Here is a 26778-nt window from a genome sequence, read left to right as displayed (position 1 = left end):
CCGCAGATCTTATCACATAAGAGGCAGGTGTTAGTGGCTGTTGGAGGGGCACAGGGAAGTTTTTGATACTCTTTTCTTCTCTACCTGTCCTTGTCTACACTGTAGCGGACCTCTCAAATTGCACCACCCCCTCACCGATTATCGTTCTCCACTGGGGATGGTCTTGGGCAAGGTACTCCCAAGTGTCGACGCTGATGCTGCACTTTTTCATGTGCGCCTTCAGCATGTCCTTTATATTGCTTCCTCTGGCATACAACACTCCTCTGTCCTTTTTCCGATTTAGAAAAAAGAATCTGTTTTGAGAGGTGCTGATCAGATATCCGAACCATGTGACCAATCCAACGAAGTTATTGATGAATGATAATGGCTTCAAGGCTGGTCCTGTTCGACTCTTCCAGGATGCTAGTGTTCGTGCACCTAGCCTTCCAAAGATATTTAGGATTCTCCAGAGGAAGCAGAATCATTGTGCAAGCTACCTTTTTATATATTCACATGTATCTGAATTCTTTAATTATTTTTTACCAAAGTGAAAGTCAGTATTGTTTATAACTCCCACGAGATGACCAAAGGATAGCTAAATTGTACAAATATTGAATAAAATATTTTAATTCAAATCTTTCCTATCTTTCTTAGGCGAGATGTTTCCCTTAATACATAGATGCACTGCTGAAAAAAGCTTTTTTTAAGTGTAATATTTAAAAGTTTTATAGTCTGTAATATTATTTAACTTGACCTTGCAACCCTTATATGACGTCAAGAAATATTATAGAAATGGGGTGATTGAGGCACATATGTTAAGTGATTTTCAGGTCACACAATGAATCAGTGTTAGTACCTTAATTAGAACATATCCTTGTCTTCTGGTTGGATGCATAATCAATCAAGTATGCACCAGTTAATTCCAGTACTGTCTTTTCATATATAAAAAGGATACTCATTTCAAGTTCTGAAGTAATCTTGCGGACTGTATAGTGATTAAATACCTAAGGTATTTAAATATCTCCCAGGATGTAATAAATTGCTTAATACCATTTCTCTACTGTTATGCATTGGATTTTTATTGGATTTTTACAATAGTTGGTCTCTTGACAATCTTTCATGTATCTTGATATCTAGGAATGCAGCATTCAAGAAAAGATTGACTTTGAAATCCGCATGCAAGAGGGAATCTGTAAACTGCTTACAGTGAGCACCCAGAAAGACCAAGTGCTGCGTGCAGTTAAAAACCTGATGGTTTGCAATGCTCGCATACTTGCCTACAGGACAGAGCTACAAAAACAAAAAGAGGCGCCAGTCATGTATAGAACTGGAGGATGGTTAGTAATAATCCTAAGTGTTTTGCTACAAATTTTGAGAATGCAGTGGCACTCTTTTGTTGTTCTTTTCTTTTAAATGTGTGTGTGTGTGTGTGTGTGTGTGTGTGTGTAAATAAACTATTTAGGTAATTGTTGGTGTTTGTATCAGGAGGCGTACCCAAAAAATTGGATCTAATACTGACCTGGCCTCCATCCTCTCCTCTTCCCCCAAAACAAAACCCCATAACAACTTGATCTTTGCATTGTACTGGAGCATTAAATCTATTTTTCATAACCTGATTTCAAGCTATTTGGTTTGGTATTTCATAAGATGTAAATTGACGTAATTTGTTCTATATGAAAACATATTGTGGGCATTGTCCATTAGTGATCAAGAGATAAAGTGTGGAATGCATGTTTTGTACAAGAAAAGTTTATACTGAGTGTATTCAGAGATAGCAGGTTAGGTATATGAAGGAATAAAGCCTGAACATCTTATGGATAAGGTCCTGCTGGAATTGCAGGATGTGTGTCAAAAAAAATTGCAGCTGAGTTGCAGACAAGCCAGGGAAAACTGCAGAAAAGTAATAATGGATCTTATTATTTGCTGCAGTAATAAATGCGATTCTATGATTTTTATGCTGTCAGCCACCTGGAGATAAGAGCAGTGGCCCCTGGTGTCAGCCTCCGGGGGCTGAGTTCGGGCCCACATTAGCACTATGCACAACTGGCCTCCCACTTGCAAAATTGTGGTGGAAGACTAACAATGCAATCTAAGTAGGTCCTTACTTATGGGAATATCTCCAAACCATTATACCTCTTTTTCTAATTTTCAATCTTTTTTTAAATGTATGTTATAACTATAGACACACAGTGGTTAATTGGTACCCTCTGCTGGCTGTTTTAATTCACTACATCATAGTAATCATAATATATACTACTTCACAAGCATGAAGACAAAAGTTTGGCTGAAAATATGCCCAGATGATAACTCCTGAGTGATTAAAGGAATAAGTAGTTTACTTATATTTTCTTTGCAAAAGGCCCCAGAACTTGGATAGTGATAGAGTGTTACCATTTGTTTCAGATTGTCATTTTAATGATCTATTATGTAGCAACTGAGTGCAGAAACACTTCAAGCAGCTATGGGCTTAATCCAAAAATGAACTTTATTCATAGCAACATACTTCAACATGCTGCATCTAGGAATGTTGCCTTTGGGATGGTGGGGTGGGGGCTGGAGGCAGCGAAATCAGATAATTTTATGTTGTGGCTGGATTAACCATGATGATTAAAGCTAATATTTAAAATTACTGTTTATGCACATACCCCTATACTTTTTATGACACTAGCAAACATTTACAAGTTATATATTTTTTTCAGAATAAGTTTTAAAAGCTTATATCACATTCTGCTTTTGGTAATGGAGAAAGAAAAGACAAAGCAAATATTTATGCTGATTCTTAAGTCTGAAGGCTCTTAATACCATTGATCCACAAGGTGGTGGTCAGGATGGCTAAATATCCATGATTTAAAACAATAAAGTGAAATAATATAAAACAAAATAAAAGGAGCTTTGTATTTAAATCAGATTCTTTTGAATTTTGGATTTTTCTTTTTTAAAAAGAGACCTGTTTAAAATGAAAATTGAATTTAACACAACCTATTGTAAGGTTAAACTTATTGCAGTCTCTTAAGATGCTGATTTTTATAAGCCGCTATCATAAACTTTGAGTTACAATCTGCTTTTTTTATATTAGAAAAAGATATTTTCTCCTTGATTTCTAGCGTTTTCACTCCACCTGTCTATTTAAAATATTCAAGGTGACTTACAAAATTTTAAAACAATATAAACACATATAAAAATACAAAACCCCAAAGGGACATAATACATACTCAGACATCTCAAGAGGAGGGACACATACAAACTCAAACACCAAAAAAAGCATGAGTAAAATGGTGGCTTTAGCTGACGCCAAAACAACGCTAACGGTGGCACCACGCAAATAGCCAGGGGAAGAGAATTCCACAGCCTGAGACCAAAAGCTGAGTACATCCTGCTCCATGTAGATGTTAGTCTTATCTCCCTAGGGTGGGGAGTGGGGGTGGGGGACACTGAGCAAAGAACCTCCCCATCTGATCTCAATCCACGGGCAGGTTCATATGGGAGAAGACAGTCCTTCAGTTATCCTGGAGCCAACCCATTTAGGGCTGTATAGGTCATAACCAAGACCTTAAATAGTGCCCAGAAACAAGCTGGAAGACAGTGCAGCTGCCAGAACATTGGTATAATGTGCTCTGCATAATGAGTATTAGTTAAAATTCAACATTCTGACAACACTTGGGACAGGTCAACACTTAAAAAGATGCACCAGTGCAGCTGCATTTCAGTGAAGACATTGTGCTGGCAGGAGAGCTTCTGCCATCAGAGTAGTTAATCCACATTCGCAAGATTCAGCAGAAGCTCTTCTATCAACATAGGACTCTTCTGCACAAGCAGGGGTTAGTTCAGTATAACTATATTGCTCAAGGGGTGGACTTCTCGCATCTCTGAGCAATATATGTATACCAATATAATACAGCTGAGGCCTTGGATCATGTCTCTGCATTGTTGAATGCAGTCAATTGTTTGTTTCAATATCTGGCATTTAATTGAAACTGAATCCAGGTAAAACTACTGGTGATTGAGGGTTATGAAAGGCAATTGAATGTAATTGTGGAAGTGGCTTCTGCACTCTCAATCGAATGACGGGTGCGCTCACTTCTTACTTTGAATTACAGTCTAGAGCTATGTCTACATGACAGCATGCTTTTGAAAGGCAATCATTTGGATGATACCTTCCAGAAGATCGCCTTTTGAAAGAGCACATCTACACACACACAACGTGGATCAAATCTGCAATCCACTCTTTCGAAAGACCTCTCTGCTCTTTCAAAAGATAGTGTCTACACAGCCACAGGTGCTCTTTCGAAAGAGCAGAGCAGGAAACACCATGGAAGGGGTCTCATGGCCCATGGCTAGCTGCTCCCTTAAAGGGCTCCTCCCAGACACCCTCATCCTGCACAGTTTGAGGCCTGCAGAGCTTCCACACAGCCCACAGTGCCTGTGCCCGAATCTGACGGCTACCCACACCTAATGGATCCTGAGCAGCAGCTTCTGGCACTGGAGCTGCCTGTCCTGAGCGCCATGGTCAGCCACCTGGCCAACGTGGTTGTAGCTGCCCTCCACTTCCTTCTGGGGAAAAGCCCCTTTGCCGGGGTCCTGGTGCCCACTCTGCCCAGGATCCTGCTGTTGCCACACCCAAGTGCCCCAGTGCATCTGAAGGCACCCTGGCAGCATGGACTAGTTGGAGCAACTGGTTGTGGGGGGACTGGGAAAAAGGCCAGGTGGCTCCAGAATTTCCACATGAGCAAGCGGACCTTCCGGGAGCTTTGCCACTGGCTCTCCTCCATCCTGAGACACTGGGACAACCTCATGCAGCTCCCCCTCCCCCCTTGAAAAGAGGATTCTCATCACCATGTGGAAGCTGGCCACCCTGGGTAGCTACCGGTACATGGAGGTAAGGCATGCTTGGGTCACACACCTGCCACAGGGAGGAGAAGGGGGCTATAGGGCAAGGGGGACTCTTGTTGGCTGAGGATGGGTGGGGGCTGGAAGGGGGTGGGTGGGTGGCTGGGGCTGGGCGGGGGCATGGGAATGGGGTCTGGTGGGGGAATAGGGGGTAGGAGGCCAGGAGAGGGTAGGGGGCGGGGCACACCCCACCATGCCCTCATGAGAGGGCACTCCCTCCCTCCCATGCAGGTAGCCTGGACCATCAACACGATGTTCCTCCACAGGGTTGTCTGCATGGGGGATGTGGATGCAGCCATCGCGGGATTTGCCGCACTCGCTTCCTGCACTGCTTCGGCACACATCCCCATCCATGCCTCAGAATACAGCACTGGCAGCTATATGAACTGAAAGGCCTACCACTCAGTAGTGCTCCGGGAGCTTGTGGATAGCAAAGGCCATCTCAGGGAAATCTACGTGTGGTAGACGGCTCAGACATACAATGCCTGTTTGTTCCGGGTGTTCCGAACTCCGGCCTCTGCCACTGCAAGGAGGCCAGGATATACATCTCCCTGTGGGAGTTTCAGGTCAGGGACGCCACCATGCCCCTGTGCAAGGTGGCGGATGCCGCCCACCCCCTGCAGCCATGGCTGATGCACCCCTACACAGTCCATCCTGACCCTACCCAGGAGGCATTCAAAACCTGCTTCAACCAGGCTCACAACGCTGTGGAGCAGGCCTTTAAGTGCCTGAAGAACTGGTGGCAGTGCCTCCTTATGGATCTGGAGGTCGGCTTGCAGAGGATCTTCCAGATGGTGGGCATCTGCAACCTTCTCCACAATCTAATGGAGGGCAAGGACATGGCTTTCATGCAGGGATGGACAGCTGAGGCTGGCCCTGCCTACGAGCAGCCAGCTGCTGTCCCGAGCCGCAAGGTGCACCGAGATGGGGTCCGCATCTGGGAGGCTCTCCAGGAGACCTTTTCCCATGGGCCCCAGTGACCCCCCCACTCACCGCCATCACATGCAGGCCCCCCCGAGACTCATGCAGCCATCACCATCCACCCACCCTGAGCACAGGACACAAGGATGGTGTAAAAATAAACTGTTTAATGAAAATTATTAACTGCATTGTTATTACAAATGGGGCCCAGAACTATTTATAATGAGGAAAAGGGGGCAAACTATGTATGTATATGTGGGGCCAGGGAAGTGGAGGACCTGAACCTTGAGGAGTGGAAGGGGGAGCATCAGTCCAGAGTGGGAGTGAACAGCTACTAGCCCCATTGGCGCCCATTGGGTTAGGGGTCCCTGATGGGGCGGGAATTGGGTGGAAAGTGTGGGGAGGTAGGGTCATGGGAGGGCTTTGGTGGGTGGGGCATCGGGGTCAGGGTCAGTGGGGAGAGCGGGATGAGGTGGGCCATGTAAGCTAGGTGCTCAGTACGTCTGTCATATCTTGGAGGTTGGCCATTAGTTCTCCCCAGATCATCTGCTTCCTGGCAAGGTCAGCCTCCTCCAGGCAGAGGTGCCGCTCTGCCACCTCAGCCTGGTGGCAGCCGGCAGGATGATCCCCCAGCGCTTCTGTGCCCTCCAACCTCAGGCCCACAGTAGTGCTGTTGGCAGGTGTGTGTGGGCTCTTTCCACGACCTTGAGTGGGCCGTCTGGAACAATGGAGGGGATGAGTTTCTTCCAGTCCTCCAATGATGTAGCGGTATGGATAGAAAGGGAGAGAGATGGACAGTGCATCAATCCCATATTAGTGCCCTGAAAGTCATACTTCCCACCCGTGAGGACAGGGGACTGGACTTGATGACCTCTCAAGCTCCCTTCAAGTCTAGTGTTTCATGATTCTAGTGTTCTATGATTCCTTCAAGAATATGTAGAAGCTCAAAAACTTAAGAGTGGTTGCCTCTACATGCAGAGATAGCCAAGTGCCTGGATTGATCACTTATGAAAATGTTTCATCTTAAATGTATTCAAGTTTTTTTCAGAATTCTTGTGGTGTTCAAAAGCTGGCTTTTAGAGATAAATGTGTGTTAATCCAAGCTTTTTGTTTCTTTTTGGCAGGTGTTCAGATGTTCAGACCAAGGAGCGTATAGCATGTAGAGGAAAGGTTGTTATATCAGGTACACAATTGGGTGATGGCTTCATTTTGTTTTAGATGTAGAAAAATCGAATTATATATATTATCAGTTCCCAAGCATTACAAGGTATATATGTTCTTGGACAGTGTTTTCATTTGACCAAGTATATAAACAAGATGGGATTTTAAAAAATGCCAATGTGATTTAGGACCACAAGCACTTCTCTTTCAGTGGGACTTGTGCTTATGGTCCTAAATCAGACCATACTTAAGTAATCTGAGTGTGTTTGAAAACCCCACTCACTATCTTCATGTTGCTCTGAAGGACTCTGTTTAAAACCTTGGGATAAAAAATGTCAAATGCCCAAATCTCTTTGAAAGTGAACAGATTTTTTATGTGCTTTAAAAAAATGTTTCCTGTGATCCCTCATAGCCCAACTTCTGTATGATACTGCAGTGAAATCTATATCATCATACAGCAGATGCTTATTTGCAGCAACCTTGTAACAATCACTGCTTAAGAACAACATTTCCCCTGTGAATGCTTTCTCTACTATGGATTGTCAATGCTCCCAGTACGAACAGCCACTTAGGACCAACATAGCAAAAGGGCGCCAATCTGTTGCTACTAATGAGTGTTTACTATGATAATATTATATTATAATATTTAACTTTTTTTAGTACTTCATCAGTAGATCTCAAAGTGCTTCACAGTTCTTTATTTATTCTCACAACAACCATGATTCTCATTTTAACATGGGCACCACTGATTTTTTTTTTTTTTTTGCATGATTTAATACAAGACGAGTAAGGAAACTAAAATGTTAGATTCCACATATGTCTTTCAAAATTTTATTATAGGAATTGAAGTTCATGCATATGAGTTTGATTAAATCAAGGTTTCATTTATTGAATACATTTTTAAAAGGTTATACCATAGCTTCTGGACTTGAACAACCTGTCTGCATGTTTGGTCAGCTTTAGCATTAGTGTAAACATGCTACTCTGTTGACCTTCTGTCATGATTAAGGCTATATTTTTTGCACAAGTATTTTTCTTAAAAGTTGCGGACAGGACTTGGGCAATAAACAAGAAATCACAGATTTAGTGTTGGGCTAATTTACTAGAATAATTATCAGTTCTGAATACTACAAACATCACATCTCAAATCACCAGAAACATGTTGTAATATAAGGCTAAATTACTGGAATTTTCAGAAAGTCATAGAGGCTTCATGAAATCACAAAATCCATGACTGTCTTGTAACTTTAACATGACTGAAGTTAGTTAATAGTGCTCTTGCTGATTGTGTGCTTGCTGCACCAATCTGGTAGATATTGGCTTTTTTTTTTTTTTAAATTCTCTGTTTAAATAAGCATTAATCACAAAACAAAACAAAACAAAACAAAAACACCACATAAGTTAAAATCACTATTTTTATTACAGTAGAGAAAGTTTAAAAGTAAGTTAATTTTTTTCTTTGTTGAGGAGCGTGAAATAATGCTGTTCTGTCGCAAAAGCTTAATGGAATTTTATAATTATTTTGTTGGAATTTGGAACACATAGGCTAGGTTCAGAAGGTGTCTGCTTTATGTCAGCATACAGTGGGGAATACATTTATTATCCATAATTTTTCTTGGTCTTGCATTTGTTTTCACATATTTAAATTCCCCTTGCATGAATAAATTATGTAATTTATTTGTTTTACCACTTACTTTGTCAGCCGATAATAAATGTTGATCAAAAAGCATAACTGTAATTTCAAGTTCTTGTTTTATAATGATCTATAAATAAAATGTCAAAAGCATTCATTGGATTTAAAACTAATTAATTGTACGACGTGAATGTGTCTAATTTAAATCCGTATGGATTTACAGCTAATTGTAACTGAACTAAAGCTGTGTGAAAATTGATCTGAATTTTTGATAAATTGTTTACAAGTATCTTAATTTTTTCAAGTAATTGAGTGTCTATAAGCTGATTTTTTTTCTGATTAAGGCATACATTTTTAATTTTTCATGAATGGGTTGAACCTCTCTCATCTGGCACCCTCAGGAGTTGACTGGATGAGAGAATTTGCCAGATCTCTGGAGGTCAATATTGTCTAGCACGTTATCAACCCATTCACTGCTCACTGGGCTCTTAGAATACACTTAGAGGTAAATGAGAGCTAAATAACAGCACAGAACACTGAGAGCCAGGACTGGTGGATGTTTACAAACTTTATGGGACCATGGGAAACTTGGCCACATGCATGATAACTAGTCATCTAGCTAAATAAAATCACGCCAGATTATGGATTTTGCCCAATGAGAAAGTGCCGGATTAGAGAGGTTCAACCTGTATTGTCGGAGGCATACAGAAGTACTCATACTTGTTAGCAAAAGTACTTTTTAGAGCCTTAAACTAGTCATTCTTGACTTTCCATGGTTAATTTTGGAACTTCCTCTTTCCATATATTTTATAACTTTAAGACCTTTGTCTTTTAAGGCTGAAATTTTCCATCCTCAGTGGGTTTTTTTTTCTTTTTTAATTTGAGAGAGCTTATTATTGCTTTTTGAATTAATAAAAAAAGAAATGGAAAGTGTATTTGTCCTTTAATAATCTTTGTATTTAGACAGCTAGAATAACTGAAATTTTGAAACTGAAAGACAGTTTCTGAAAGTGTCTTGGCTTAATTTGAAGTATTTTGCTTTGAACATCTAAACCTGTATATTCATCAGTCGATGTAAAAAATTCATCAGTCTCCTTTACACGCTTTAAAATAGATAAGCCTGTAAGCACCACAACTGTGACACTTAATATAGTGAATTACACTTTAATCTTGCCTAAATGTAAACACTTGTAATTAATGTAACTCATGAAGCTGTTTCTACAGTTCTTCTGGTTGTTCTTCTTCTTGTTGGTTCCTCATTTTGAATGTGCAAGTTTCTTGAGTGTGTTGTGCCAAGTATGAACTTCACCTTTTGTCTTCTTTGTATATACCTTGAACCTCCCCATGGATTCTCCTTTGAGTGGTCCCTGCGGGTGCTCCATTCAGGTGTTGGCGCATCCTGGTGCCAGAGATCAGAATGCTTTTACAGCAGTGTCTCCCCCACCCCGTGCCGCATGTGTGCACTGGCCATCTCGAGCTGCTACTGCTCTGAGGAGTGAACGTGCAGTACAGCCCTCCTCAGCTCCTTTTCTGCTGTCCTCGGCTGAAGACGGATGCTGAGCATCTCCTCCTTTCACCATTTTCACCAGAGATACAGTCATATTCGGGCCCCATCCAAAGTTTCTCCCGAAAATTAAAATGTGCCTTTAGTTGGCATCCACACAGTGGCCATGTGGTCTTCAGATACACTTTGGCAGGTGTGATCCAGTCTCCATCCACATAAAAGACTCCACTACCCACCTCCACCAAATGGGTACTGCTACAGAGTCACCTAAGTGGAGCACCCACAGGGACCACTCAAAGGAGAAGAGGAAGTTGCTCACCTTGTGTGGTAATGATGGTTTTCTGAGATGTGTCCCTGCAGGTGCTTCACAACCCTCCCATCCTCCCCTCTGCTTGGAGTCTGTAGGAACTTCAGATAGAAAAGGAACAGAGGAGGGCTGTGCTGCGCATGCACTCCTCAGTGCAGCAGCAGCAGCTTGAGAAGGCCAGTGCTCGTGCGTGGCATGAGGGGACACTGTTCTAAAAGTGTTCTGATCTCCAGCGCCAGAATGCGCTGACACCTGAGTGGAGCACCTGCAGGGACACATCCCAGAGAACCATCTGTACTGCACAAGGTGAGTAACCACCTTGAAGTGGTAGAGAGGGTTGAGTGTTTCAGTGACTGAGAGAGTGATACTGCCTGGAGTCATGTACTTCCTTTGAGTCACCCATGGCAGAATGGTCTAGGGCGAGGTTCAAGAAGTGCTCAGTGGCAAAACAGATGGAGGATAACTGCACAGTGGAGTCGAAACTGTTGTGTAATATAATGGCTGTGAAGGTAGATGAAAGCTGAAACTGATAGAGGATTTCAGATCATCATGGTCACCATGCTATTGGTTTCAGAATTATCTATCTGTCAAAGACAGTGTGGTAACTGTTATGCATCAGTCTCCCTGCTTTAAAAAAAATCCCATAGGCATCTTCCACTTTTGGGAAAGCAACACTTGCACAAGTGAAAAGTCCAGTGGCGATTGCTGACAGGAACAGGACAATGAGATCCAGAAGTTCCTAGACACATTTTGACACACAGGCAGTGGGTGTGTGATTCAGTCATCTTGCTCAAGGACTGAGGCAGGGCAAGCATTTAACATTTGTACTCATGACAGAGCAGACCTTTTTGAACCCACCTGCTTACCCCACATGGGGAGGGGACTAGAAAAGATGCCCTAAAAATAGTCTTGCCTCTGTTCCTCTTGGCTGGACGGCTGCATCCAGCAGGATCACCACCCCAATAGTAAAAAATGTAAGAAACTTTTAAATTTTGGAATATGGAAATGCATGTACACTGATGGACAATGCAGAAAGCAACCAACCAGAGCGATGCTTGTGAGTAGAATTGGTTTAACATCGGTATCGCTGCCTTGTCCAAAACTAGAAGATCTGATGAAGGGCAGATGAAGGAGGAGAAAGGAAAATGTTTGGATGAATCTCAATTGCATGGATTGAGCTTTGCAATAAAGAACAAGCTTGTAAGGTGCCTCTCAAAGGCACCATTTGGCAATAATGAGCGACTCATGACATGCTGACTGAGGTCGACTACAATCCAACAGGCAACTATTGTTAGCCCCTGTGCACCAGCCCTGCATCCTAATGAGGCTGTAAAGGAAGATTTCTACTTTCAGCTGGACACCATTTTATCTGAGACCCCTAATGAAGATAAGATCATCCTTCTGTGGGATTTCAGTGCACATGACGGACAAGACTCAGACCTGCGGAGAGGAACAATTAGAAAAGACGGAGTTGGCCAAAGTAGCTCAAATGGAATTTTGCTCTTGACCAAGTGTGCTGAATGTGAACTTATCACAAACACCCTTTTCAGACATAAGGACAAGTTCAAAGCATCTTGGAGACATCCATGGACAAAGCACTGGCATCTTCTCAATTATGACACAGTTCCTTGTCCGAGATCACAGTGATGTACTTCTCACCAGAGCAATATCAAGTACTGATGATTGGTGGACCAATTATCGCCTTATTTGATCCACAATGAAAACTAAGATTGCCCACAAATGGAGGCTGCAAAAGAAGTCAGGGGCAAGATGAAGGTTCAAGATCTGAAGGACCCCATTAAGTGTGATTAGTTCCAAGCAGTTTTAAAAGCTTCTATCAGTGTTTCCAGAAGAAACTGAGGGAATACTGGAGCCAGCTGAAAGCAGTAATCATCAATGCCGGTGAGGAAACCATAGAATACCAAACCAGAAATCCACCAAATCAATCAGAAAACATGAGGACTGGTTTGATGAGAATGATGCTGAAATCAAGCAGCTCATCAATGAGACGAGAATAGCATTTCAAGCTTGGCAGAACAATATAAGTTGTAACACAAAGGCTACGTCTACACGTGAAGCCTACATCGAAGTAGCTTATTTCGATGTAGCGACATCGAAATAGGCTATTTCGATGAATAACGTCTACACGTCCTCCAGGGCTGGCAACGTCGACGTTCAACATCGACGTTGCGCAGCACCACATCGAAATAGGCGCTGCGAGGGAACGTCTACACGCCAAAGTAGCACACATCAAAATAAGGGTGCCAGGCACAGCTGCAGACAGGGTTACAGGGTGGACTCAACAGCAAGCCGCTCCCTTAAAGGGCCCCTCCCAGACACAGTTGCACTAAACAACACAAGATCCACAGAGCCGACAACTGGTTGCAGACCCTGTGCATGCAGCATGGATCCCCAGCTGCAGCAGCAGCAGCCAGAAGCCCTGGGCTAAGGGCTGCTGCACACGGTGACCATAGAGCCCCGCAGGGGCTGGAGAGAGAGCGTCTCTCAACCCCTCAGCTGATGGCTGCCATGGCGGACCCTGCTATTTCGATGTTGCGGGATGCGGATCGGCTACACGTGCCCTACTTCGATGTTCAACTTCGAAGTAGGGCGCTATTCCCATCCCCTCATGGGGTTAGCGGCTTCGACGTCTCGCTGCCTAACGTCGATGTTAACATCGAAATAGTGCCCAACACGTGTATCCGTGATGGGCGCTATTTCGAAGTTAGTGCTGCTACTTCGAAGTAACGTGCACGTGTAAACACGGCTAAAGAGAGAAGCCCATGACTAGGCAAGGGCGGCAGTCCAATGTAAAACCAGAGAACTCAAGAACAAATGGTGGACTGAGAAAATGTAAGCACTCTGACATCGTGTGGACATCCACAACACGTGGTTTCTTCAGTGTCATTAAGGCTGTCTATTGGCCAGCTTGTTATGACATAAATCCCCTTCACTGTAAGAATGGAGCCACATTTCTGATGGACAACAAAGCCGTCATTTTTCTCTGGAAAGAACATTTTGAATATCATCTTAACCATAACCCTATGGTAGCAGATAAAGCCCTTGAGTGAATCCTCCAATGACCTCCTATGGATGAGCTTGGTGACCCTCTCACTTCATATGAGGTACACAATGCCATTAAGCAGACGAAGAACAAGAAGGAAGTAGGTCCAGCTGGGATCCCAGCTGAAATCTTTAAAAATGGTGGATCAGAGCTAATGCTTTACCTGCTCATCCTTAAAATCCAGATAAAGGAGAATATATCCAGTGAAATGAGGGAAGCTCTGACTGTCACCCTCTTCAAGAAAGGGGATAAAGCAGATTGTGGAAACTACCAGGATATCTTTCTTCTAGCCACTGCAGGCAAAGTTGTGGCATGAATCCTTGCAACTTGCCTTCTGCCAACGTCAGAAGAAATTTTACCAGCGTGACAGAGTGGTTTCTGACCATGCTGTGGAACTGCGGATATGATCTTCACAGAGCAGTAGCTGCAAGAAAAGTGTCAGGAGCAAAACCGACTACTCTAGCTAGCTTTCATTGACCTAAAGCCTTTGATTCAGTGAATTGCCTTGCTCGTTGGATTCTATTTTTGTAGATTGGGTGGCCTGATAAGTATATCAATGTCCTGAAGTTGCTTCATGACAACATGAAAGTGATTGTCCTCATTAGTACTGGCTCCTAGAATGAACCTTTCAAAGTTTAAACAGGAGTCAAAAAGGGCTGCATTACTACCCCACCCATTTTTGGAGTTTTTATTGCCATCTTTCTTTACCCAATTTGTGCAAAGCTCCTAGCTGGCATTGAAGCTGTTTATAGAATGGATGGAAAAATGTTCAGGCTGAAAGCTAAGAGTAAGATTTCCATCAAATCTATCATGGAACGTCAAAGATGTGGAAGATCATTGGCAAGAGTATGCTTGCTTCTGGTAAGCCATTCCTCTTTTTGCTTCCAAAAGTAGTTTCCTGCATAGTTTAATGTAAAAATGTCAGCGCTCTAGTTGAGACTGTATCAGTTATACAAAGTGGTGATATTTCAGTATGTTGTATTTTTTTAGAGAAGAGCCTTCGGTGATTTTATGTCACATCCTCTTAAAAGGACAATAAACACAGTACCTCTTACTATACACTTTCCAAGGCCATCTTTGATGTATTGACTGATGTTTGACACATTTCCGGTGCATGCGTCGCTTGGGTAGAATTGAGATTACTCTGGAATTAGGTCCTTTCCAACAAATGGTGAATGATGATTTGAGATGTGATGGTTATTTCGTTGTCAGGGGTGATAATAGTAATATAAGCCTCAATTTCTTTGGTCCATTACATCATTCTCTGTCTCTGGGAGTGCCGCAACATGTGCTAACTGTCAGATCTTGGGTACTTTGTGTGCAAAGCACAGGTTAAACAATTTAAGTAGCCAGTTCTTTGTTGCTGGTTTGAAGTGTTTGATTTGGTCAGTCAAAATATTTGTTAGTTTCTGAATCTGGATTTCCTCCTGGACCCCTATCACTTCATTATAACTGAAATGTGTCTCTTGCCTGCAGACCAACTCTGTCATCAGCATAAGAGACTGAATGTACCTGAACACCAAAGTAGTTGTCAGTGTCATTCAAAATAGTCCTTATCATGGCCAGCATTGATTTGAAAATATCAGCAAATGTGAATGGGCTTTCATGTGCCAAATCATAGCATCATAGAAGAGTAGGACTGGAAGGGACCTCGAGAGGCCATCGAGTCCAGCCACCTGCCCTCATGGCAGGACAAAGCACTTTCTAGACCATCCCTGAAAGCCATCTATCTAACCTCTTCTTAAATATCTCCAGTGATGGAGATTCTACCACCTCCCTTGGCAATTCGTTCCAGTGTTTGATCACCCTGACAGTTAGGAACTTTTTCCTAATGTCCAACCTGAACCTCCCCTGCTGCAATTTAAGTCCATTGCCTCTTGTTCTATCCTCAGAGGCAAGGAAGAACAAGTTCTTCTTCGAGTGATCCCCGTGGGTGCTCCACAATAGGTGTCGGGCTCGCCCGGTGCCGCAGATCAGAATTCTTCCAGCAGTTTCTCCTGGATCGCGCATGTGCCGGCGCGCGCCGCTCCCCGCGCGCCCCCGGCCACGTGCGCGATCCGGTCCCCGCCAGTTCCTTCTCAACCGCCATTGGCTGCAGACGGAATCCGCTCAGGCTAAGGCCAGGGTCAGATAAGATAGCTGTTTTTCGTGTAATTTGTTGTTTTTGTCACTAAAAAAAAAAAGGAAAAGAAAATAAGGACAAAGAGAATATGAGCAAAAAAAAAAAAAAGAGAGAGGAGTGAAGGAGAGAGGAGCGGACGAGAAGGCCACTTAGGCCACCCGCTGCCCCGCAGGCTGGTGATCGCTATTTGGGGCGAAAAGGCACTGATTACGCACTAAGTACCCAATTAACAGTAAAGGACTCACCGCGATGGCCTCCTCAGGTTTTAAGAAGTGTGAGTCATGCCGCGAAGCTATGCCGGCCTCCGATGGGCATAGTGAATGCATCCGCTGCTTGGGGGAATCACATGTTACCCAGAAGTGTTCTCACTGTGCTAAGCTCACAGCCAGGGCCAGGAAAGACAGAGAGATGACGCTTAAAATGCTCTTGTTTGATAAGGCTCTTCAGCCGGAGTTGCCAGAGAAGCCTCACCCAGAAGGGCCCTCTGGGTTGCATAAGAGGAAGGCAGCCTCTCTGACCCCCTCGGTGCAGAAAAGGAGGAGACTCTCCCCGGCTCAATCCTTGCCGGCGAGTTCAGCAAGCAGGACGAATGGCGTGCAGAGCCCCCAGCCGCAAGCTCAGGGAAGCAGCGGCGCGGCAGCGCACGTGGCAGAAGCTGAGCCTCCGATTACACAACAGCCGGCACGCAGGGCGCCGAGAGCGCCGACAAGGCAAGCGCCGGAATCGGCGGCACTGCTGCAGGCGGCACCGGCCCCTGCGGCACCAACGGCGCAGGAACACCAAGCGCCGGAGGAAACTACCCGCGCGGCACCGCAGCTGAGTGTACCGAGCGCGGCGCCAACAGCGGGGCCGAGATCCCTGGCACGGGAGGGGGTGGTGCCGGCCCCGCAGGGGAGGGGCAAGGCTAAAGCAAAAACCCGGCACTGCAGCCCATCTCCGGACAGGGCTGCGCTGCCTTTAGCACCAAGCCCTCCCCCCATGATACACACGCCGCACCGAAGGCCTGTGACTCCACCAGCTTATCCAGAACCTCCCTCTCTGTTCCTCCAACCAATGTCACCATGGCTTGGGCCACCTTCACCATTTCTGGGAATGGATCCCCTGGAGTACTATCACAAGCCAGTTTCGCCTCTATCTGTGTCGTTGCGGAGGTCTCACTCTCCCAGACATCGGGGGTACACTGTCCGTGCGTGGTCCAGGTCTCCATCCCCGGGCCCTTGCCCATGCTGCTATGGTCATCCTCATCATGCTGAACACAGACATCACAGGCCTACATCCACGGGCAGGTCCCCCCCTGCTGCTCAATACCCCCGTGTACACTCTCGATCTGGGACGGAAACACAGTTGTCTCAAGGGGAGTTAGTTTTAGAACCCCGGGACTTTCCTTCACAATCCTCCAGGGAGCAAGTGCATCATCGACCACAGGAGCCTGAGAGTTTGAGGGAGGTTTACCCCAGTGGTTCCTCCTCATCCTCCCCAGATGGGGCCATGGTCCCCGGGGATGTCTCCCCCCCGGATGATCTTAAACAATTTCAAGAACTATTCAAAAGAGTGGCTTTCACGCAAGATATTCAAACGGCAGAGGTGCAGGAGAAACATCACAACCTCCTGAAAAATTTGAGACCCCCGGCTTCATCCAAAATTGCTATTGCGCTGGACGAAGCCATTATGGAGTCAGCCACTACCATATGGCAGACTCCGGCCTCTATCCCGCCTACGAACAAGAAAGCAGATAAGAAGTATTTCGTCCCGGCAAAGAGCATGGAGTTCCTTTTTAGTCACCCACAACTGAATTCTTTGGTGGTCGAATCGTCCCAGCAGAGGTCGAAGGCCTCTCAGTACAAATCGGGGGGATCGGACAAAGATGCTAAGAAGCTAGAGCTGTTTGGTAGGAAGGTATATTCCTCCTCTACCCTGCTATTGAGAATGGCAAATTACGCGGCACACCTAGCAAACCACAACTTTGATAATTACTCTAGGCTTACTCCCCTCATGGATTCACTCCCGGAAGACAAGAAGCCAGTGTTAAAGGCGATTGTTCAAGAGCGCTACGCAGTATCGCGGACGGGAGTACAGATTGCCCTGGACGTGGCGGACATGGCGGCACGTTCAGCAGCTACAGCAGTGGTCATGCATAGAGAATCCTGGCTCCAGACGTCTGGTATCCCCAGAGACCTGCAGGCGAAGATCGTGGATCTTCCCTTTGATACACAAAAGCTGTTTGCAGACTCCACCGACTTGGTCCTCCATTCCAGTAAGGACTCGAGAGCCACACTTAGAACCTTGGGCATTTATACTCCCCCATACAGGAAGAAAAAATTTTACCCTCAGCAAAGACGCTACGCTTATCAACCACAGCGTGCTCAATATCAACGAGGCTACAACCAGGGGCGCCATCAACAGCAGCAGCAGTACAGAACTCCCAGGTGAAGTTCTCAACAAAGCCGTATGCCTTCGGGGCAGGCCCAAAGGCAACAAGTTTGATGGGTATGTCAGGGGCTGCACTATCAATACCATCGCTCAATGGCACTCTCATTTCATGTTCCATCATCGCCTCAGACTGTTCCACTCCCAATGGCAAAAGATCACCACAGACAAATGGGTGCTGGAGATCATAGCCACGGGTTACACTATCCCCTTCCAGTCACTCCCACCGACAAAGCCTCCTGCCGGGCCTCACCTCAGAGATGCTGCCCACGAGGCGAGGCTCAAGCAGGAGGTGGATCACCTTATGTTCATAGGGGTGGTGGAAAGAGTGCCGGAAAAATTCCAGGGGAAAGGTTTTTATTCACACAACTTCCTAACAGAGAAGAAAACAGGAGGCTGGAGGCCCACCTTAGATCTTCGGGGCCTCAACCGTTACTTGCGCAAGCAACATTTTCGGATGATCACAGTTGCCTCTATACTCACGGCACTGGACGATGGAGACTGGTTTGCAGCCCTCGACTTACAAGATGCTTACTTTCATATAACAATCCACCCGGCACACAGACGCTTCCTCCGCTTCACGGTCGGCAAGGAGCACTTCCAGTACAGGGTTCTTCCGTTCGGCCTCTCCTCGGCCCCCAGAGTCTTTACCAAAACCCTGGCAGTGGTGTCAGCCTACCTGCACAGACAGGGGGTGTTTATTTTCCCATATGTGGACGACTGCCTGCTGAAGGCGGCCTCGAAGGCAGAGGTCTTACGCATGATACGCATCACAGCGGACACGTTTTCTTCGCTGGGCCTAGTTATCAACCTCGCAAAGTCAAAGACCAAACCCACACAAGATATAGAGTTTATAGGGGCACGCATAAACTCTTTCACAGCAAGAGTATACCTGCCTGACACCTGCTTCCGCGCCATCAGTGCGCTGGTGCAGGTCATCACATACAGCCCCACGGTGCCGGTCTTAACATGCCTACAGCTGTTGGGCCACATGGCGACAGCAACGTTTGTGGTACAGAATGCCAGGTTACACATGCGAAGCCTGCAGCATTGGCTGGCGAGCGTTTACAAACCGGCATCCCATACTGTCCACAGGGTAGTGTCACCCACAACAGAGGTGCGCAGATCCCTGGCGTGGTGGGAAAATCCCAAGAATCTGCTAGTGGGGGTGCCCTTTCACCAACCACAAATTTTTATTTTTCTTACTACCGACGCCTCCCGCATAGGATGGGGAGCACACATCGGCGACAAGGTGATGCAAGGGCTATGGTCCCCTGCGGAACAGACGCTGCACATAAACATACTGAAGCTCAGAGCAGTGTTCAATGCCTGCAAACATTTTCGAGATTATCTGCATGGCAAAGTAGTCGGGATCAATACCGACAATACCTCCACTATGTTTTACATCAATCGACAAGCAGTCCGATTGTGGAACTGGTGCATCGCCAACAACATAACGTTGAAAGCCTCGTACTTGCCGGGCGCTCACAACGCGAAAGCAGATCAGCTGAGCAGGTGCTTCACACTCACGCACAAATGGCAGATCCGCTCCGATCTGCTACGGCGCATTTTTCGTACATGGAGGTTTCCCCAGATCGATCTGTTTGCCACCCAGTACAACAAGAAGTGTCCCCAATACTGCTCCAGGGCAGGAGTGGGACGGGGGTCCCTGGGGGACGCATTCATGATTTCATGGAGGGGCCCTCTACTTTACGTGTTTTCCCCCACAGTGCTTATCCACAAGGTTCTGCAGAAAGCCAGAAGGGACAGAGCTCGCATGATACTCATAGTCCCAACTTGGGATCAGCAGCAATGGTTTCCCTTGCTTCTGTGCATGTTGGACCGCCCACCGCTTCCTCTACCGGTGGCGCCGGACTTACTCACGCAGGCTCAGGGGTCCATAGTGCACCCACACCCTCAGGGTCTGCGTCTGCAAGCATGGTTAATCCATGGCTCAGCTCCTTAGAGAGCATGTGTACGGAGGGAGTACAACAAGTCCTGGAATGTAGCCGAAAGACCTCCACCAGGAAGACTTACAAGCAGAAATGGACTCGATTTACAGCCTGGTGTTCCGCCAAGCAGTTAGCTCCCCTTGACGTGCCTATACCAGTAATACTAGAATACTTATTGGACCTCAAAAGAGGCGGGCTTTCTCTATCCTCACTAAAGGTCCACCTCGCTGCTATATCAGCCTTTCGGCACACAGAGGAAGGGCCCACTGTATTCGCCCATCCTATCGTCACAAGGTTCTTGAAGGGGCTGGTAAACCTGTATCCCCCTCGGAAACCGCTTCCACCATCGTGGAGTCTGGACTTGGTGCTCAGCATGCTATTGGGTCCACCTTTCAAACCATTAGCCACAGTTCCCCTCCGTCTCCTTACAATGAAAACAACCTTCCTCCTTGCGATTACGTCAGCCCACAGGGTGAGCGAGCTCGCAGCAGTGATGGCAACGCCGCCCTGCACAGTATTCTCAAAGGAGGCGGTAACCTTAAGGTTGCACCCAGCCTTTGTTTCAAAAGTTTCTTTGGAGTTCCATCTTAACGAACCAATAGTTTTACCCTCGTTTTACCTGAAGCCTCACAGCTCCAGCAAGGAGGGACGCCTGCATCTCCTGGATGTGAGGAGGGCGTTGGCCTTCTACATAGACAGAACTAAGTCCTTCTGGAAAACGGACAGGCTTCTAGTCTCTCTTGCTCCCAGGTCAAAAGGAGAAGGTCTCTCTTCACAGAGAATCTCAAAGCACATTTTGTCCTGTATAAAAATGTGCTATGAGCTTCGAAAGACTCCTTTTCTGGCCCTGCCTAGGGCTCACTCCACCAGGGCAGTGGCGGCGTCAACAGCCTTCTTCAAGGGCATCGTGTTAGAAGACGTCTGTAGAGCGGCGACCTGGTCATCCTACGACACCTTCGCCAAGCATTATGCCCTACATTGGGTATTCGAGGAGGATACCCGTCTGTCGACAGCAGTCCTCTCGGGGGCAAGCTGCACATGAACCGATTACCCACCTCCTTACTTGGGTTACTGCTGGGTAGTCACCTATTGTGGAGCACCCACGGGGACCACTCGAAGAAGAAAGAGAAGTTACTCACCTGTAGTAACGATGGTTCTTCAAGATGTGTCCCCGTGGGTGCTCCACCACCCGCCCATCCTCCCCGCTTCGGATCTCTGTCTGGTGTTTTTTCAGGAGCATTCGAGGCAGTTGGTCAAGGAACTGGTGGGGACCGGATCGCGCACGTGGCCAGGGGCGTGTGGGGAGCGGCGCGTGCTGGCGCATGCGCGATCCAGGAGAAACTGCTGGAAGAATTCCAATCTGCGGCACCGGGCGAGCCCGACGCCTATTGTGGAGCACCCACGGGGACACATCTCAAAGAACCATCATTACTACACGTGAGTAACTTCTCTTTCCCTCTCTCTGCCTTATGACACCCTTTTAGATACCTGAAAACTGCTATCATGTCCCCCCTCAATCTTCTCTTTTCCAGACTAAACTAAATGCAATCTTGCAGCCAAACATTGCACTGATTACAGTTGTGAAGAGACCAGTTCTTCACTGATGGAGGAAAAACAAAAGTCATGGCAAGGTCAGTTGCAGGGAAACACGATATTATGATGTGGAAGCTTAACAGTGACCCAGGAAAGGCAGAGCAACATAATGATGTTCTTTCAGGCCAAATTGTGTATAAACTCCTAGAAGAAAACAGGTCAAAAAATAGATAACTCTTAATGTGGTGAAAATAGCAAGAAAAGGGGGAAACTTAGTTTTGAGGCACAAAGCAAAATGACTGAATTAATCTCCAGAATAACATCCTCAAAAATGGCAAAGCTGCTGATCTAGGTAACGTTTGTACTGAACAAATCAAACACTTTAGACCAACAGTAGTGTTGTTACAGTTAAAACAACAAGAAACCTTGGATGCAAAACAAAAACAAAACTTGGAATAACGGACAGATGGGATTTGCTGCAGACGTAATTGTGTGTTTTTATGTGTCTTTTTTTGTACAGACCACTTCCACAGCCAATAAAGTTCCTGTCTAAAGAGAACATGTTAAAGATTTTTAATGAAAATCCAGTGTATTTGCATTAATGCTGTTCACAGATGCCACCTCAAGTCCCCTAATATATTTCATGCTCTTTTTAAAGTTTCTGTGTTGTACTTTTGGAGCCAACTTTGTTTTAGCAGGGTAGATGAACTTATATGTTTGTTGAAAGAAATACCATTACAGTATTAGTTACTGACAGAAACTGACTTAGAAGAATTAAGCTTCTCAACCTTGAGCTTTTTAATATAGTTATAAAGTAAAAGGTAACCTTTTAACTGAAATCTTTTTATTTTTATATTAGCTAAGTGATCCAAATGTAGTATGAAATTACAAGTGGAATTTGTTTAATGACTGTGTGGCAAATGCTTATTCTTGCTTTCCCAAACTTCTCTAAGTTTCTCTTAAATACAGAGGAGTTGTTTTTCTTGCAGCAAAATGAGAGGTTCCCATAGCAAGACTATTTCATTTAATATGTCTTCACTGTATAATGGACTTAAATATCACTCAGAGCCACGTTACAGCAGCCACTGAGATGTTCTCTCAGATATTCTTAAATAAGATTATAAAAAATGCTGAGATAAAGAGCATTTTAAAGGAGAATGACACTTCAAATTGAACTAGTTAAATTATGAAGTTTCTTTTGGCGCTAGTGGTTGCAGTTATGTTATTTATTGGATAAAAAGGATAGGCCCCAGTATGTCCAGAAAAACAGATCAGAAATATACTATGTTTTATTTGGACCAAAGGTCTACACTGTTGCTTAACTTAATTTTTCCTTTTCTTCTTTAGATATTCGTATCCCATTAATGTGGAAAGGCTCTGATCACTTCAACAATAAAGAAAGTATGTTAGATTTTATAGAACTATTGTATAAAGAGTTAATTTTCATAACTGTACAAGGTGGACATGAAGTTCAGATCCTCATTTTCACTTCTTTTTTTAGGGAAGTTTGCAGGACCGTGTACTAAATGCACTACTGCCCAGTAGCTCTTATTCTGAGGTTACTGTGACATTTCTATTCATTTAAATTGCTACTATTGAGATAGTCATGCTGTGCAGAAGCATTGGTGCATGTGAGCTGAAGGAAATTCTAATACTATCGTTAGGTAGGTGTTGGAAATGCTCGAGAGAGAAATGGGTACTCCAGAAGAAGAAATAGGCTGTGTCTACACTACCACCCTCCTTCGAAGGAAGAATGGTAAGTTGGGTGTTGGGAGTTTACTACTGACATGCTGCGCTGCCTACACAGCACTTCATTAAGCAAATCTGCCCCCCCATGGCAACTTCATAGTTTTAAACTTCAAAGTACTGGCACACGTCTAGCTGCAGCTCACCCACTGGTACTTCGAAGTGCTGGGGCAACTTTGAACTCCCTTTACTCCTCAAGTTGCCACGGGGGGTGTATTTGCTTAATAAAGTGCTGTATATGCAGTGCAGCATGTCATTAGTAAACTCCCAACACCCTACCTACCATCCTTCCTTCGAAGGAGGGGGGTAGTGTAGACAAGCCCATAGAGAAGTGGCACCAGTAAGTTGACTAACAGCTGAAAAAATTATGAATGAACTTGTAATATCTTTTCCTCTGAATTTTAAAGAGTATTTGGTGGGATGTGCCTTTGCCAGGTAAGACTATGAATGAAAGTTCTATCCGTTGTCATCAAATGGATTATTTAGTAATCTTCACAAACACATGCACTTCACTATATAATGGTGATTAACCCTAAATCTTTTCCAGCTGTCTTCTGGAATAGATTTTACTTTGGTTTTTCAGTAGGGTCAGGGGGCTTAGTATGGGAAAATACTCTAACCCATTAGTGCATTCATACTACAGTGTATGTTCTAGTGTTCAGATGTGGTGCTTTGCTTTAAACATTCAATCCTGTTGAGCACCATACTTTTTACTAAAGTTTCTGAAGTTATTAGCAAATATTATAGATGCTTGTAGAAAGGAATGTGTAGAAAGGAATTCTTGAGCAAAGGTTGAAATTAATTTTTCTTTCTAAAATATTGCTGTATTTATGCAGAAGCTTTGATGGCTCAACTACAAAACGCATAATACTTTAGAATGTATAATTTATGATTACAAGAATTCTTTGAAAACACATCACCATTTCAAGATAAATTTCATTTGAATTCATGTCAGTGTTCTCTTTTAAGGGAACATTTAACATTGCCTTACATAACATCTTTCTGAAACACTTCTTTGTTTCTTCCTCAGGATCAGAGCAGTTTGCAATATTTTGCTTATTCAAAATGGGAGCTGAGGTTTTTGATACAGATGTGGTTCTTGTGGATAAGGCTATAACTGATATATGTTTTGAAAACATAACCATATTGTGAGTATTAATTTTTGAACAATTAAATGTGTTGACTTTTATGTTCTCTTATTGAAAAAAGACTTGATGTGATATGTACAAAGGTCTTGATTCAACAGCTACTGAAATAAATGGAATTTCTTTTGTTGACTTGGCATGGCTGTTGAAGCCTTCTGTTTAGAAGCACAAATTCCTTGGTTATCTAACAATGCTATGTTTAGCTAGATCACTTGAATTATATGCCTTTTCCATTGTATCATATTAAGAAATGTATTATTGTGATTTAAATGAGTAGGGCTGCTGCATGTGTAAAATTAAGTAAAGGCATTGAAACTGAAAGTATTTTACAGAACTACATTTAAATGAGAAACATTAATAGTTAAAAAGTCGTATGCATTCACCCACGTAAGGCTGCTATTGTTTTTTTCTAGAATTGTGTAGCTTATTTACATTATCTCCATATTGACTGTATAGATATATTTTTAAAAATGTCTCCTGTTTGTTGTTCCACTGCACCCAGCAAAGCCAACACCTCTGTGGGCTCTGGGGAACGATGGTAGGGGGACTGGCTCCATGCCCCAAAAGGGGCAGAACTAAGGGGGAAGGGGCAATCAGCCCTTAGCACTGCTTGAAATGTGGTGCTGGGCCCCATCTCCTTCCCTCACAGCCACAGGACCATGGTACTTCAAAGAGACCTGGAACTCTGGTCACCACCACTGTCCTTTGAAATGCCAGGCCCTAGGGCAATTGCCTCCTCTTCTGCCTGCCCGCACCTGGTGGGCCTGATTGTACCTTCATGAGCCTTTGCCACAGCCACCACCCTTCTGTTTCGGAAAACTGGACAGGAGGTTTTTCATTGTCAATTAAAGGTGGAGGAAGAATTGTACCCGTATCCCTTTGTGCATCGTTAATGTTTAATGAAAGCTTAATGAAAGCTGTTCAGTGATTTATTTTCTTGGTGTTTTTAATATAAAATTTGGGTTCTATCTACCTTGGAAGACTTGATGATAACTTAAGAACGAGTTAAAACAAAGGTTGATAGACTGAAAACTGAAGTAGAGAGGGAAAGGGATTTCTAAACAGATTTTACCAAAGTTTTTTTGCTAACACCTGTTCAATTCATATTTAAGCAAAGGTTTGTCTAACCATTAAAGGGTAAGAGAGATAACAGTAGATCCCTGTTAAATCTTGCAGCACACTTCGGAAGATTTGATATTCCTGATGTTTCTAAGGGTAAATTTTTTTTTTAAGAAAACCTTTGTTTCTAGAAACTATAAAAAAGTAAAGAGCACAAAAAGTTTTATGTAAAAAATATTATATAATCATAAGTCAGGGATGGGCAAAATACAATTCTGTTGACTGAACCCGACACATCGAACCTTGTCATCCAGCCCACCACATCCCTCAGCCCAGTGGGATGCTCAGGTAGGTTCCCTCCTTAGTGCAGCCTCACACACCGTTCAAAGAGGCCAGCTGTGGGGACATGACTCTGGGGAGGACAGTCTGCATGCTGCTTCCACCCAGGTACAATCTTGCAGTTTCATTTGGCTCAAAACCAGCCAATGATAGCTGCCTGTCCATGCTTGCTTCACAGGAAGCACATGGAGAAGCTTCTCCCCACGAGTGTATGCAATAGGCAGAGAGTCACATGGTACCTTCAGCCAGCCACTTTGAGCAGTGTGGTGGGGGAATAGTAGGCATGGAGGCTGCCTAATGATCCCACTTTGCTGCTGTTCAGGAGCTGCCAAGGGTAAGCACCTCCTGGCTAGAGCCTGTGCCTGGCACCTCAACCTCTCGGCCTCTCCTTCCCCCAGGTCAGAACCCAAACCCCTGCAGTCCCTTCTGCAACCCCTGCCCTAGGTCACAACCTCATCTCAGAAGGTTTAACCCCTCCTAAATCCCTCTTCTAGGACAGAATCCTTTTCTGCTCCCATACTCCTCCCCCTGAGACTCTGTACCCCATCCTGAACCTCTGTCCTGTGGTCACAACCCCCTCCCAGAATCCTGCACCTTCCTCCTGCACCCCAATTCCTTACACAAAGCTCCCTTCTGAACCAAACCTCCATCCCAGACCCTGCACCTCCTCCAGTAATAGCACAGAAGAGTGCACCTCTTAACCACTGACCACTTGGAGTGGTTTCCCCATGAAAAATTATAGTCCACACCTGTCTTAAGTCAACCTCTAAGTTGCCCAGGTTTCCATCTGACAATTTGTGATAACATTTCAATCCACTGAGCTGTGGCTGATATAAATAACATTGCCACCTTGGAGAATTCTGAGCCCCTGGAGAAACTAATCCAGTCATAGTTCATACCAAACAATCTGAATGTGCTAGGAATATATAATTTATTTTATTATACTTTTTATTACTATTCATGCAGTTCATTTTCTATAACTAGAGACATTTGGTAACC

At 44.7% G+C, this 26778-nt stretch overlaps 1 protein-coding gene across 1 annotated transcript in view; it reads left to right on the top strand.

Annotated features, from left to right (window-relative positions):
• Positions 1-1122: 1122 nt before the first annotated feature.
• The window catches only part of RTKN2 (rhotekin 2), a 60428-nt gene continuing 34772 nt past the window's right edge, over positions 1123-26778 (top strand). Inside the window, exons 1-4 of the mRNA XM_074999544.1 lie at positions 1123-1316; positions 6912-6970; positions 22838-22891; positions 24267-24384. Coding sequence (XP_074855645.1) covers positions 1156-1316; positions 6912-6970; positions 22838-22891; positions 24267-24384 — 392 coding nt within the window. The 5' untranslated portion in view covers positions 1123-1155. The remainder of the gene's footprint in view (positions 1317-6911; positions 6971-22837; positions 22892-24266; positions 24385-26778) is intronic.

Source organism: Carettochelys insculpta, chromosome 7 (genome assembly GCF_033958435.1).
Source record: "Carettochelys insculpta isolate YL-2023 chromosome 7, ASM3395843v1, whole genome shotgun sequence".
In the NCBI taxonomy this organism is placed as follows: domain Eukaryota; kingdom Metazoa; phylum Chordata; order Testudines; family Carettochelyidae; genus Carettochelys; species Carettochelys insculpta.
The sequence above is the reverse complement of the archived record's forward strand: the minus strand, read 5'-3'. Positions and strand labels throughout refer to the sequence as shown.